Source organism: Zootermopsis nevadensis, unplaced genomic scaffold, assembly GCF_977971745.1.
Source record: "Zootermopsis nevadensis isolate Lab colony 2312 unplaced genomic scaffold, Znev_1.0 Znev_ptg000057l, whole genome shotgun sequence".
NCBI classification, from domain to species: Eukaryota; Metazoa; Arthropoda; class Insecta; order Blattodea; family Termopsidae; genus Zootermopsis; species Zootermopsis nevadensis.
In genome coordinates, this window is record NW_028259188.1 from 498,170 (window position 1) to 513,424 (window position 15,255).

At 42.2% G+C, this 15,255-nt stretch overlaps 2 protein-coding genes across 5 annotated transcripts in view; one reads left to right on the top strand and one right to left on the bottom strand.

Annotated features, from left to right (window-relative positions):
• Positions 1-149: 149 nt before the first annotated feature.
• On the top strand, positions 150-11,009 carry LOC110834918 (uncharacterized). Of its 2 annotated transcripts, none has more exons than XM_022074570.2 (3): positions 150-579; positions 9,277-9,424; positions 9,895-11,009. In XM_022074570.2, the coding sequence occupies exons 1-3, from the start codon at positions 543-545 to the stop codon at positions 10,076-10,078; spliced, it is 369 nt and encodes a 122-aa protein (XP_021930262.1). In that variant the 5' UTR covers positions 150-542; the 3' UTR covers positions 10,079-11,009. The 2 variants fall into 2 exon arrangements, with proteins under 2 accessions (XP_021930262.1, XP_087217493.1); XM_087361367.1 differs by lacking the exon at positions 150-579 and adding an exon at positions 7,160-7,184.
• A 54-nt stretch (positions 11,010-11,063) lies between these two features.
• r (carbamoyl-phosphate synthetase 2, aspartate transcarbamylase, and dihydroorotase rudimentary) overlaps positions 11,064-15,255 on the bottom strand; it is a 62,516-nt gene continuing 58,324 nt past the window's right edge. For all 3 annotated transcript variants that reach the window (XM_087361365.1, XM_087361364.1, XM_087361366.1), the window contains 4 exons: positions 14,688-14,758; positions 14,110-14,288; positions 13,345-13,549; positions 11,064-11,867 (listed from right to left, as the gene is read on the bottom strand). In XM_087361365.1, coding sequence (XP_087217491.1) covers positions 11,670-11,867; positions 13,345-13,549; positions 14,110-14,288; positions 14,688-14,758 — 653 coding nt within the window. In that variant the 3' untranslated portion in view covers positions 11,064-11,669. The remainder of the gene's footprint in view (positions 11,868-13,344; positions 13,550-14,109; positions 14,289-14,687; positions 14,759-15,255) is intronic.

The window sequence follows — 15,255 nt, forward strand, 5'->3', positions numbered from 1 at the left end:
ACGCATTCCATCTGATTAGACACGCGACGACGACATCTAGCTCGGGACAAGGAACACGCACGGTCGGGGTGTGTACTGGCTGAGCGACTATCAGCTTCTGAAGGACTCTGCTGCGGGACCGGACAGACCCGTGCCTGGCAGTGCCCAGTACCGTTCTCCGCTCCATCGCCACGCGATCCGTCCCGTTCGTACGCTCCGCTGACCGCGGAGACCAAGATCCAGTGACGTTTGTGGTGGTTCGTATTTCCCGAGCTGCTGGCTTCAAGAATCAGAATAATGGCTGATATGCTGATAGTCTCTCAGCTGGTCAGTTAATTTCATTACAGCACGTACCAGTGATTTTGTTTACTCGTTTTAATATTATCCTCCCACCGACATCGCATTTGGTGAAAAGAAATTGTCAAATTTCGGTAGTTCCCCCCCCTCCGCCCCCCAGTATCGACGCCCCCAGGCGTCAAGAGTGGGTCGAGCGAATAGCCGCTCAGTCGCTTGCCAGCTGTGCCGGGTGAACGTGGCAGTGCACTGTCGGCCGGCGAGCGAGCATGAGCGATCTACAGCGAAGTGACATTCCTTGGATGGGTAAGTGGATATCAGCATCAAAATTACACGCTCATTTCTATGTTCACTTGTATAATAATTTAAATTCTGTGCCAATAATTCTGCTGGTCCGGTCTGACGACACACGCCTTCGTGAATCCTCACAGGGTAAGATTAGATTCTCCGTCTGATAATTATCATCTCGACGCGAAATAAATCATTTTTCTCGTAACTACGTGAAAGAAATCTGAAGAAGTCCGGCAGAGAATCGAAACAGGTAAGCCAGCGTTATCCAAGGGCCCCACGAAAACATTTTCGACAATATTTTCTTCTCGTTTGTAAGACAAAACTTATAACAAATAATTCTTCTTAAAATCACCGATGACTGTCAAGTGTTACGAGACAATTTTGGTCGCCAGTCTTGAAACTGAAGTGTCTGTGGCCCGGAAGAGCCTTAATCCAGGATTTTTTTTTTAGAGAGAGAGTTTCGAATATCGTACTGACCTACTTTTGAAATCGAGACAAATGACAGCGAAGGCAAATGAAACTAAAAAGACGACGAGAACCAAAAGTAAAGGGGGGGGGGGGATAATGACGAAGCAGAAGGAATCCTGGAGTCCAGAGACAATCCTAGCAAGAGCCGGGGGGGGGGGGGCGAGTGACGTCATCCGCGCTATCAGTTAATAAAACGAAGTAGCTGTAAACATCACGACAGGGGAAATCGCGAAAGGTGGTACAAGGAGGACACGGTCTATCGAGAATTAGCGCCCTCTCTCTCTCTCTCTTTCAATGCTTCACGGTGGAACGAGCGCGGAGAAGGAATTTATTACGCGGTTCAATCCGGTCGATACTAGAGCATGACGCGACAGTTCGTGGCATAATCTTCCTCCAGCAGCTAAAGATGCAAACCCTGATGATGGAGGCAGTAAACACCTCCGAAACGTCAGCCTAAAACCACTTGTTCAGCTCAACAAATTCCGTGCGTCAGAGGGCCCGAAAGTTCATCACCGTGCTCACAAAATACATCTTCAGAAACTGTCACTGTAAGATCTACCTCAATGTTATCCTCCCTTCTATACGTTTGTCTCCCAGCTGATACCTACCCCTTATAGTGATTTTATCGTCTCATTTCTTATCATGCCCTAACCATCTCAGGTTGTCTCCGGACCGAGATTCTAACCCAGGGCCTCACGAATACGAAACAGAAATGCTCATCACGTGACAGCGATTTAACGTCACATTTTGGAGCACCTCAACGTGTAATTTTCTCTGTTCCTGCAATCCGTGTTCTTCATGTTTCGTACCAACTCAAAATTAATTGCAGAGTAGTGTTTTGTCCCACGTTTCTCCGTGTTTGGGTATGAGACGGGAAGACAGAAGACTCCGAACTCTTGTTTTCTTTCGTAACCATGGAAACTGTGGCCAGTGCAGCGCCATGACGTCACGTACTTTTACGTTCAGCCTTCCCGTCCGACCTTGGAACAAGTTTCCGCATCGGAAAACAATCCAGAAGTGGAGTTGCGCCCTTTCAAATGACGACATATTTATAATTCCTTTCGTGCCGAAGTCTCAAGCATCACCAACACAACAAATATAATCAGTGAACACTGAATTGTGATATTATAAATCACTTTCTTGTTACGATCGAGATAAATCGACTTGAAACTTCCCCAATCACAGGATCCGAACAAGACAAACATAAAGACGGCTCACTCTGCTGGATTCTCCGACGTTTCAGAGGGCGATCGTCCTGATGATGGAGGCAGTAAAGACCTCTGAAACGTCGGTAAACGTCTACCAGACTACACGGCGCTACAACCCAGAAGGCAGCCATCTTTAATGGTGAAGAGTTGTGTTTTCTTCGCGGTACGGGCTGGATTCGTAAATAAGCACGTGTAGGCTTCAGAAGTTTCAAAGCGTCAGTCCACGGACCGTAACGTGGCCAAAACGTTTCACACAGATAAGAACCAGAGATAATGAGCCAATTATCGCCATTCACAGCTTTCTCTTTACTTTAGAAAATAAATTAGGCTGACTGAATTGACACCGTGGAATGGAGTTGTTGAGAAGCTTACAGTTGCTCAGCTTGTCAAGAAGTTCCATTACCGTGTTCACAAGGTCCCTCCACCCGCCTCTGTCCTGAGCCAGATGAATCCAGTCAACACCCTCACATCCTCTTTCCGAACTATCCATTTTAATATTATCCTCATTTTTTCAATCGATCTCATCCCGTGTGGTTTCCACTGAGTGTTATATGCGTTTCTGAGGTGTCATCGTGCTACATGCCTCTCCCATCACATGCATCGTTTGACTGCACGAACATACAAGCTCGTATGGGGCACCCCCCCCCTCTTCCTGTCGGTGCTCCTTTTGTGTGCTCACGTGTCCCCCCTTTAGTGTAGGCTGCGTGTCACACAGCAGTCCTTTAACCCTTCGAAGCCGAAGCTCGTCTAAATAGCATTTAAGAATCCAGTCCGTACCGCGAAGAAAACACAACGCCTCACCATTACAAAGATCAACTGGTTAACGCTGTTTAAGGAAATAATCGATGTTTATTCTGATAATTAATTAACCCTTCGAAGCCGAAGCTCGTCTAAATAGCATTTAAGAATCCAGTCCGTACCGCGGAGAAAACACAACGCCTCACCGTTACAAAGATCAAGTGGTTAACGCTGTTTAAGGAAATAATCGCTGTTTATTCTGATAATTAATTAACCCTTCGAAGCCGAAGCTCGTCTAAATAGCATTTAAGAATCCAGTCCGTACCGCGGAGAAAACACAACGCCTCACCGTTACAAAGATCAAGTGGTTAACGCTGTTTAAGGAAATAATCGCTGTTTATTCTGATAATTAATTAACCCTTCGAAGCCGAAGCTCGTCTAAATAGCATTTAAGAATCCAGTCCGTACCGCGGAGAAAACACAACGCCTCACCGTTACAAAGATCAAGTGGTTAACGCTGTTTAAGGAAATAATCGCTGTTTATTCTGATAATTAATTAACCCTTCGAAGCCGAAGCTCGTCTAAATAGCATTTAAGAATCCAGTCCGTACCGCGGAGAAAACACAACGCCTCACCGTTACAAAGATCAAGTGGTTAACGCTGTTTAAGGAAATAATCGCTGTTTATTCCGATAATTAATTAACCCTTCGAAGCCGAAGCTCGTCTAAATAGCATTTAAGAATCCAGTCCGTACCGCGGAGAAAACACAACGCCTCACCGTTACAAAGATCAAGTGGTTAACGCTGTTTAAGGAAATAATCGCTGTTTATTCTGATAATTAATTAACCCTTCGAAGCCGAAGCTCGTCTAAATAGCATTTAAGAATCCAGTCCGTACCGCGGAGAAAACACAACGCCTCACCGTTACAAAGATCAAGTGGTTAACGCTGTTTAAGGAAATAATCGCTGTTTATTCCGATAATTAATTAACCCTTCGAAGCCGAAGCTCGTCTAAATAGCATTTAAGAATCCAGTCCGTACCGCGGAGAAAACACAACGCCTCACCGTTACAAAGATCAAGTGGTTAACGCTGTTTAAGGAAATAATCGCTGTTTATTCCGATAATTAATTAACCCTTCGAAGCCGAAGCTCGTCTAAATAGCATTTAAGAATCCAGTCCGTACCGCGGAGAAAACACAACGCCTCACCGTTACAAAGATCAAGTGGTTAACGCTGTTTAAGGAAATAATCGCTGTTTATTCCGATAATTAATTAACCCTTCGAAGCCGAAGCTCGTCTAAATAGCATTTAAGAATTCAGTCCGTACCGCGAAGAAAACACAACGCCTCACCGTTACAAAGATCAAGTGGTTAACGCTGTTTAAGGAAATAATCGCTGTTTAGATTGAGAATCGCATGAAAATAGACACGCCGTATGGACGAAATGCAGAATTACTTAATATTAAAGCAGGTAACGCGTTTAATTACCATTTGGCCTCAAACGGTAAATATTCTTGATGAGTTTTCTATGTTTATCTTTTATTTCCTGTACGCCTTCTCCTTTCATCCCTTCGAGCGGGTTAGTGTGGCGGTAAAGGTTTATTCAGGAGATGTCAGATTCGAGTCTAACGCCTTTCGTGATTTTGTTCAGTATTTCCAGACGGAACAATATCTTTGTCACATCGTTCGACGACACAAAACCTCTGCAGCAGAAACGATGTAAGAAAAACAACTTTCTTCTGCCTCGCGTGCGGACCACAGGTTACAATTTCATGGTTAGAACCCCCCCCCCCCGGGGGGGGGGGAAGAGCTGCCTTGCTTGCACGAGCGATTTCTTATTCAGGAAGTAAAGTTTACTGAATACAAATCAGACGTCATTTAAATTGTTATTGGTGCGCTGTGCGAAGGTCAGGTGTTTGCTACACGATTTTCGCTGAGTAATATGACTTCTTACTACGTCACACTGTTGGGAAAATTTAAATTTAAAAATTCCCACAACAATACGCTCAAGAAACTTCGAGCACTTTATGAACCCCGTAGATACATTACCGTGTTCACAACAGCACGCCACAAGTCCCTATTCTAAGCCAGATTAATCCAATTCTCACCTCCAGAACATAACAGGAAATAATCAGCAACCAACATTGCTTAGTATAAACGCAGATGGTAGAAACAGAAGAATATGCGAGACCGAAGGGAAATCAGAGAATGTAAATGGGAAATTTGACAGCTCGAGGCAGTTGGTACGACCGTGTCCCGGCTGACCGATGAACCTTCAATGCCAAGGACACTTGCACCAGAGTTGATTTGCTGCTCACAGTGACAACATACAGCGCTTCTCGGCAAGTATCAGAACCACAAGACAAGAAACAAGTTCCGCGTAAAAATGACACACGTACTGCGCCCCTATTCAGTGAAATCCATTGCACGTTCCCATTCATAATTTCGCAGAAGTCACGAAGACATTCTTCGGTTATATATATATATATATATATATATATATATATATATATATATAAGAAAAAACAACTTTATAAGCTTCGCTACAAAGTTTACAAAAGCCTGCCAGTAAACCTATCCTAGCTAGTCGAACCTAACCTTCACTTCCGCTTTTTAATATTATCATCGAACGTAGAAGTTTCTCAGGATATATATATTTTTTTTTAAGTATTTACATCAACATTTCGATTAATTTCGCAACTTATCCACGCGTGGTACGACTTGTTGTTCATCTCGTCGTAAGCTGACAGTAGCTCAGCTACTCAATAAATTCTCCGCCACTTATGTAATTCGATGTTACATTAGTGTTCTTAACAGCCCACCACAGGACGAATTTAATATGCATTTTATTCGCCACCAATTTATGTCTAGATCTCCATATTGGTCTATTATTTACCTTCTGGGGACATGTTGTCCTTGACTGATTTATCCTTTGGATCGTGTATGCTTTTCAACGATATTCTTTTAACCACTCCTACGACATCAAACCCCAACCACGACTCCGCGAAATTTCTAAACGTTTCTTTCTACGTGACTCGTATTAGTACCACGGGTTGAAAAGATAGCGCTTAAGTCAGTCGAAAAAACACAACGTACATCCTCTTCCGGTACAAGGATGACGTAACGAACTGTCATAAGATCAGCACAACGAACTCATTGTCAGGTTATAAAACGGGTTCGTAATTTTAACACCAGCGGAAGATTTTTTTATAACCGACAAATAATCCTAAGAATACCAAAAATTGAGTGTGTCATTATATAATTTACTACAACATCCTGACTCATTAAAAATAATTCACTTCTTACCTTCATCAATCAACATTCACTTCCATACTTGAGATCACAGATATTTCAACAACTTCGTTTGTATATGTTCACAAAATAAAACCCGAACTCAAAATGTAGCTTTCACCACTCAATCAAGAGTTACTTAAAAGTATTATTATCTACAAATCACCACAAACAATGAAGCCAATTACCTTCTGTGTCCCGGTCACCATATTCTCGAACCAATTCACAAAACTTTCCCATCATGCAACTCAACTTTGACAATATGTAAACGCCACGCGTACCACAGCAAAGGTTTAGCCTCGAGTACGGGGGGGTAGTTTGTCGTTTAGTTCAAGAATCTACATCAAGTGGCTCTGCTGTTCCTTGTAGCAGTCGAAAAATGAGATTTTAGCAATTGTGTAATTAATTATATTTATGAAACAACTCCTTTGCTCTTTTTTTAAAAATACGTGAATTTCAACATAAATTAAAAACGGACTTTGAATCAAAAAAAATGTGGTCTGCTGATTATGTTGGTTCCTAAATATTGCTTTTAAAAACATTCCCCACCCATTGAATGATCCCAGTTTTAATCATCACAGTATTTGGCGACGAGTATAAATTATGATAATCATTCTGTAAATTATTCACAGGTTTCTTTTAGTTCCGATATTCGAAATTTCACGATTAAAACTTTCACGTCCCATTTTCGGGCCAAGGGCACAGCAGAGCGATGAACGTGTTTGTGAAGTGTAATCAGGTTAACTCAGAAAGTTCCGTTTTGTGACACTACAATGGGAAGCAAACCGAGACAGCTCACAACCGCGGAACGAATTTCCCCAACTCGTATCACATCAGTTCTTTGCGAAGTGCGGGTCATCATCATACAGACAGCACGAAAGCACGACTTGATTTTGAGACAACTGACATGTGCACACGTAAACTCACTTCTCACTACTCTCGTTGTGCATTCAAAGCTCAGAATTTGTAATTCGGATCTCGTGAGAAATTTTGTTTTGTAAGAATAACAAAGATGGGCACTGTCATGAAAGTAACAATAATATTTTCGTCTGCTGGATAACTTATTTCTTTCGGTTTCCAGAAGCACTTTAGTGCATTGGCATCAAAACCACAACCTAACCTAACTCTGACCTTTTACGAGGTATTTTAAACCGCGTTTGCGACTACAGAAATGAAGAAACTGTTCCAATGTGTCCGAGGCCTAAAATGTATCTGTATTTATGCGCCATACGACAAAGAGAAGACACGAAGATAGTAGGTAAACGGGCCATCGTCTCTTCATAAAGTATTCAACACACAAGCCTGAAGAACTTTTCGAACTGGTAATTTGTTCCCGATTTATGAGCGTTTGTTAAACGATATACAGTTATTCAAAACGTGCGTTGCCACCTTTAAACGCTGACAACGTTGTTTATTTAACCACGCGAAGGCCGTTCAAATGACGATTCATTCCAGCCATGATCGCGGAAGTTTCAACATGGCGTATAAACAGCTGACAAGCAAAGTCCGTTGACTTCTACACTCTCCCCTCAACTGTTACGGCAAATATGGAACGGGCGAGGTTACAGGTTCTCGCAGCAGCGAGTATGAAGATGGCTGGCTGTTACCCCGTGTCGCCTGGTATAAGTTTTCCGACATTTCTGAAACGTCGGTAAACTTCTACCAGACAGAATGACGCAAAAAAAAAATAACAAGAAAGCCGTCTTAAAATATTGGGCAGGTTCATTGTACAAATGATAGCTTCACTTATAATGGAAGTCGAGGCAACATAACCTCATTTTAAGAAAATTAGTATTGGAGAATTTTATGAAAAAAATGCTTTTTCATTTAGGCTGGATAACATTAATGACCACTTTACACAATAGCACGCATATCTTTGCAAGTTTAACTCAAATACATACGAAAAAAGTTGCATAAATTGATTTTATTTTACTCTGATAAACATTCGCCACAGTACTAATTGTTTAAAATTGATTATTATGATCAATGATGTCACACACTTAATTTCAGAATTCTACCTTCAACTTATGCAACTATAACTCAATTTTATACAAAACTCTTATTTTTAATTAGTAGCAAAAGAGTTTCTGTTTTTAAATAGGGGCAAATTGTAATCCTGAATGGCACCCATATTCCAAGGAGAAACAAGTACACACCAAATGTATTTCGTGTATTGTTAGAGTGGCATGGAGATTATGATGGGCTGAGTATGTAGAATGAATAGGCAAAACAAGAAACTAGCACAATTTGAGTTGGGTACAATTTATCATTAAGAAATAAATGATCAGAGAAGTTAGTCAGCATCTGCAACCGAATCAAGTGGCCTGTTATATACGGAATATTAATTTGTATAAATTCTGCTCCACAAATGGTCACTCAGTAACCTTGAATTCTGTATAGTTGGAGCCAATGGACAAATGTTATTAATTTCACCTTAAGCATCGAAACGAGCGAGTATCTAACCTAACCTAACCTAACCAAGGAAACATTTGATCTCATGAGCAGGAAGTTTGTCTATTGCCTTCTTTCTATGAACACACAAACCACACTAAAAGTTGCTTTCATTAATTCTTGGTCTAAATGCGCTTATTACGTTCTATACATTATGCTGACGGTGATCACAGCTTTGTAGGTTTTCAGATGGACATAAATCTATTTTATCCAAGTACTGATACTCTGCATTGCTCAGTCTAGAAAAAAATGACATTTGGCATCAGGCTTTTAGCACGGACCCTCAATACTGAAATTCATTTGCAATCACGTTATCCGAGTCTAGAAATCCCTACAATGGTTCATCAGCTATGATAAAAGATCCTTGAAATACATTATTTTAAAGAGATATATCATCATACTCACATCTCAGATCTTGCATTAATTAACGCTACTATGATTTCGTAGAGATTTGAGCCATTGAAGGGCAATTTACATTTGCGCGACATCAGACGTGATGTCTCGGATGCCTCTTCTTGTAATCAACATTTGGGTGATGTGAGGTTAATCATATTGCAGATGAAAGTGACGAGTGGGGTGCCTCTGCAGCTTCGTCTTTTGTCACGGAGAACGGCGAGGCGACGGTCTTAGTGGGCGTCGTGATAGCGGTTCTTGCGGCAGTCATAATCCTATTCATTCTGGCACTGCTCATCGACTGCAGGACTCGGTAAGCGTGAGACTTCTCCCGTTTAAAAAGCGCTACTGTAATAACAAAATCCGGTGTAATTCTCCTCAGAAATTCTTTTCCTCAGATCCAACTCATTTTTGTAAACTTTAATTGAGTCATGTTTTCTGTTGTGTGTTAAATTTATGCAATAATAAGTTTCCATCTCCAATTTAAACTTTAAGAATTCTGCATTGTGAATTAAGTGAGGTCTGTGCGTCAAGCCAGCAAAGCCCAGTTATAAGTTCCGTGGTACGCAGATGTAAATCTACTCCCACATGACACAGGTTAGATCACTGTTAACTTTATTCTATTACAGAACCATTTTTGGCACCAGATTTGTCATACCAGTTTCTGTAAAGTCTTGAGTCGCTGTTCACTTCAGAGTTACACGAGGCCAAAATGGTTCTGCAGACAAAAGACTCGGTGGTGAACGCGCATAACTCAGATGTAACTCTATTAAATTTTTTCAGGAAACACGTGTCTCCAGCAAGCAGGATTAGCGGGAAAACAACCGCGATACCAAAACGGACAAAGTTCCCCCAGTTTATCCGAAACAGTGCAACAAACAACGAGAACATAACATTTGCAAATCAAATGTGTACCGAGAACAGCGCGACGTTACCGGCAGTGCCCGGCAGCGTGGAGAATTGCTAGCGGGAGCGTGGTGTTGCGACAAGAAACTGGAGCCAACGATTATGGTGACTGCACGTGCGCGTATCAACAGCAAAGCGAATACTTGCCAGTGCAGGATGTCATCACATTTCTTTCCATCAATGGCAAATACTTCAGCTTACGACCGTGCATATGAATCCTAACCTCATTTTCTCACCCACTCCACGAAAAGAAACATCACATGCTTCCCCATTCTGTTTCGAGGGTCCATTATGGTGGTGGGTTTCCCCATCTGTTCAAACTCACTGAATTTTGCATATCGTTCCACTATTTTATACGTCGCTTACGATTTCCTGAAAGATCCCTAGATGGCAGACACGATATGGTGCAGTGACTAACTCTCCTGCTTTGACCTGGGAAAACAGCTATTCCGGCTGAAATGTTTCGTGCCAGATACAAACAATATCGTCAGTTTGCAGTCATATCCCGGAAGCAATACCCGGAGTACATTCAGCGCGCAGTTGTCGTTAAAATCGAAGTGGTTCGAGCCAAACAGCACCACTCAGAAACATTCATCTACATTCTACTGTGTCTCATCGACTGTAAAACCTGATGAAAACGACGACGTCAAACACACTGCCATACGAAGTTCTTCAAACGCAAGGGCTCGACAACTCTCATTTTATGTAGCCTGGTGTATCAATCAGAGAAAATCTAAAGGATTTCTCCTTCTCAAAAAACTGCACAGAAGAACATCAATTCATCAATAGGATTGACAATGGAGGCAGCAGGGACCTCTGAAACGTCGGCAAACTTCTACCGGACTACACGGCGCGACATCCCAGAAGACGTCCGTCTTCGTACTGTGCCTGAACTCTTCGTTTGCTCAGAACTGACGCTACTTTAGACAGGGGGAGGAAATGGAATTAAATATATTTATATTTACAATTCATTAAATTTATTTGCCACTTCATTTACAAATCCTTTATTATATAAAAATATAGCTTCTTCTTTTTTTTTTGAAAAACAAAAACATTAATAAAAATAGAGTATTTTAATTTGGAATGATCAGAAGTGACGAGGAGTTAACGACCGCATATTTCTTACTTTTCTGTTACCCTTTGCCGAGAGCTTTACCAATGTTTCGCGTATTAAAAAGAATAACAACACACCTGACACTGCAGCAGGAAGACGAAAGGAGAAGTGGAGACATTCAACGTCATTTACGCTTTTAGGGGCCGAACGATTTGATATACGAACAGTCCGCACAAGCGTTTCCCCTTGCTTTTCGTCTGAGGCAAAAATCCGATGAAGTATAAATTACGCGAGAAGATTGAATGTCACTGTGATGAGACAACATAATACCAGTTATTCCGTGCGTTCAGTCCGTATAATGACGTATTTATGCCGTTCACATGAGAGGACAGTTGTTATGATCTGATACAACTTAATTTTAAATGTAAATACAACGTGCGAGGATAAAATATTGTACGGATATCTGAATGCTTGTAATAAGGCGATTATCGGCCAATACACGGTTGAAGTCCCAAGTTTCCGCTACTATGCTGCAGTGTGTTTCTGATTGATGCAGCCGAACAAAATAAGTCGCCTGACTGTACTAGCGCGGACACGATCAACATTTACCAAGAACCATAGAAAGCAGAGCCATGCGGACGTACATGCCGCACTCAGCCTGTCGGAAGTAAGCTGCTCGTGGGTCGGAGTCCAACTCTGGGCTGATTTCAAACACCCGGGGTAACGGATGCATGACGACCATCTTGCGCTTTGCCCTAGTCATTAACTGTGGGGTCACCACAAACAGTCCACAAGCCTAAGACAGAAAACAAGATCGTCATTTACGCTACATAGAATTTTCAAAAGTAACACAACTTCACATTCTTATATATAACAATATTTCAAATTTGGCTTTAATAGAGAATTGATTCAATAAATCCTGTAGCTAAGTCAGTGTATTAATGGATGCTGGATGACTGGGGTTTGATTCTTGACAGGGGTAAGGGCTTCTTTTTTCGCCACTATGTCCGGACTGGTTCTGGGGCCCACCCAGCCTCCCACCCTGTCTTGGAAGGTAAAACAGCCAGGTCTGAAGCTCATTACCAAGGTTGAGATATGTGGCGCTGTATCACCACTCCTAAATAACTCTTCATGATGTAGTTCTTAATTAAGCACCAGGAACAAATTTACATGAACATTAAAGATTTAGTCTCTTAACACAGAAGCAGACTGTAGAGCCAAATGTATTTTAAAGGAAAATAGAGATCTGACTACTTACACTTTCAAGGTATCACAGAAAAATGTTGCGTGAATGGACAGTGTAAACCAAAAGCCTCGCTCACTCACTCTGTGGTGCAGGAAATTCTTTGAAAAGTCGATTGTACACTCGATTTGTCTAAGGAAAGCCCACTTTCTTTCTGGAACCCAAAGGTTCATCACAGAGATCACAAAGGCCCATCATCAGACTCTATCCTGAGCTAGCTGCATCCTGTTCACCCCAGTGATTCCAATCTCCCTCTGGTCCATCTTAACGTTATCCTCCCACCTTCACAGCAGTCTCCTCCCTTCAGGCCTCCGAAAAAATACCACATAAACACCCCTCCCCTCCCCCATGCGTGCTGCATGTCCTACCCACCTACATCCTCCTCAATTTAATCACCTGAACGTCAGGTAAGGAGTACAAATTTTTAAGCTCATCATCATGTAATTTTCTCCGTGATCTGTCTTCCTCCTCAACACTGTTCTCAAAGACCCTCAATCTATGTTCCTCCCTCAAGGTGAGAGACCAAGTTTTGCACCCATACAACGCAAATGGCAAAATTACACTCGTGTATTTGAATTTTTGTTTATTTATAGTTTATTTAACAACGCTTTTTCAGCGTCGAGTGAGAGGATGGTAATCAACAGGAAAGGATTAGGAACGAAGTGGTCGTGGCCATATTTAAGGCACTATCCTGGCATCTGCCTGAAGGGACTGAGGAAAACCACAAAAAAACAGTCTCTGGGTCGAGATTTGAACCAAGGACCTCCCAAATACGGAGGAGGAGTGTTATGAGTTGATAACGATGTTCAGCTTTATGCACTCTGGTGAGAATATGAATTACGAAAGGTAAAAAAGGAGAGTATACTTTCGCCTACTCAAACAGCGTCTACAGAGGACCTACACAAAGGGGTCTGTACTTTGAGGAGCAAACCACAGCATATTCGTGGTTACTGAATGTTCCTGGAACTCCTTCCATCTCGCAATCAATGGCACACATTTCAGAGGCTCTGGCGTTCACCAACGTACTCACATTCTCGTACTCTTCCTGCGATGAGAATCGCTCTCTTTGTATTCTCGTCATATAGAGAACATCAGTTTCCGGAAGGGCTTCTTCAAGAGAATCAAACTTTTCTTGGGAAATTCCTTTCGAGGCTAAGAACTGCACGACGTGGACCGGCATCGTCAGGCTCGGAGGGCTGACATAGCGGATCTGCACATTATACAAAGTCAGCAACCTGGAGAGCACAGAAACAAAATGAGAATTTTTTATGAGACGTTGCACCATGTTTAGTCAACATCTACCAGACTGAGTGACATCGCAGAAGACAGCTGCCTTCAAAACCGTGGTAAGAACCTGAAATCTCGCCAAATGCAACATTGATTTTTTTTTTAAAAAAAGAAGAGTAAAATGGTGACTCGTATGTTCTAAACGCTACACGCTATTCACTTCAACACCACTTTCACGCCAGATATCATTTAAAGATTTGAGTACAAACAACAAACACTTATTCTAGAATGACAATTCAATTCTTACCAAATTCCCACAGCCCAAGGGTCTGAATGCCGTTGAGAAGGAACACAGACACTTTTAACTGCAAAGACTGAAAATTGCACGCCATTTCTCTAAGAGACATCACCAGGCGACAGGAAGAAACGTGAGCACAAATTTAAGTCCAAGATTGGTTCTGAACGTAACATATGAAAAAATTTGGGGGGGGGGGGGGACATTACGTTTTTTTAAAATAGCGGTGTCATAACATAAACAAGAGTGCGTTCCAAAGAACTCGTCCTATACCTGGCAAGAGAATGAACCGTCCTGCCATGTTTCAGATCACCGACCATCGTGATGGTGAGCCCGTTCACAGTGCCGATCTCCTCTCGGATTGTGAAGATATCCAGCAGCGCCTGCGTGGGGTGCTCTCCGATGCCATCACCCGCATTGATCAGAGGCTTGCGGCAGTAGTTCGCTGCTCGCTGCAAGATGAATGCCACTGTTGAACTCGACTACAGCGTATCAAAATTCTTCTACATCGTGACACCAATGTTTTGGAGAAAAACGCTGCCTAAATCCTCAGGGTAGAAGTGATTTACCCGATACAGGAAAGGAAGACGGACAAGAAGATTTGGCCAATAGGAAGCCAGGGATTGGGCAAAGGAGACCAACCCCTCTGTGCTGCTGTGAACAGGGGACAGAAAATTATCGTCAGCATGGCACCTAGAGAGGAAGGCCCTTATTTCACTTATAACCTGAAGATGGAGGTGACAAGTTCCCCTCAGATTTCGGTAACCATGTACAAGACTACATGGTCTCAGAACCCAGTCAGAATTGTCACTGTGAAAACCTCAAAAATCGACGCCAATCACGGTACTTACAGAGACTGCACCTGGTTCTGGGTGCCTCAACACCACAACATCAGCATAGCCAGCCATCACAGCAATAGAATCTGAAATGGACAACATCGTTCGTTACATACAGATACAACTTGCAAATAGGACATGGACAAAGGCGCTAACAAAGTCATTATAATGACTCCAGAGATTTATACTGCGTTAAATGACTCTCTCTCTCTCTGTCATCAGTCTTTCGACTGGTTTGATGCGGTCCTCCATTTTAGCCTATCTTGCGCCAATCTCTTCATTTCCACATATTTTTTAAAGTCCACATTCTCAAAAATCTGCGTCACATATTCTAATATTTGTCTGCCCCTTATAATTTTTCCCTTCCATTACCAAATTAACCAATCCCGGGTGCCTCGGAATGTGTCCCGCCATCCTATCTCTTCTTCTCGTAAGATTTTTCCATAGACTTCTTCCTTCGTCTATCCAGCTGATTTCGTACTTTATCAGTCCTCTTAATTTTCAACATTTCAAATGTTTCTATCGCTTTCCCACCGACCGTGTTTCGCTTCCGTACAGCGCTGTGGTCCAAACACGTAACTTC

What these genes read in the sequence shown, in the direction of transcription:
- LOC110834918 (XM_022074570.2), top strand. Translation starts at nt 543, where the DNA reads ATGAGCGATCTACAGCGAAGTGACATTCCTTGGATGG. An exon ending in AAGTGACATTCCTTGGATGG is followed by an intron (nt 580 to 9,276) that starts GTAAGTGGATAT and finishes ATCATATTGCAG; the next exon opens with ATGAAAGTGACGAGTGGGGT. An exon ending in CTCATCGACTGCAGGACTCG is followed by an intron (nt 9,425 to 9,894) that starts GTAAGCGTGAGA and finishes AAATTTTTTCAG; the next exon opens with GAAACACGTGTCTCCAGCAA.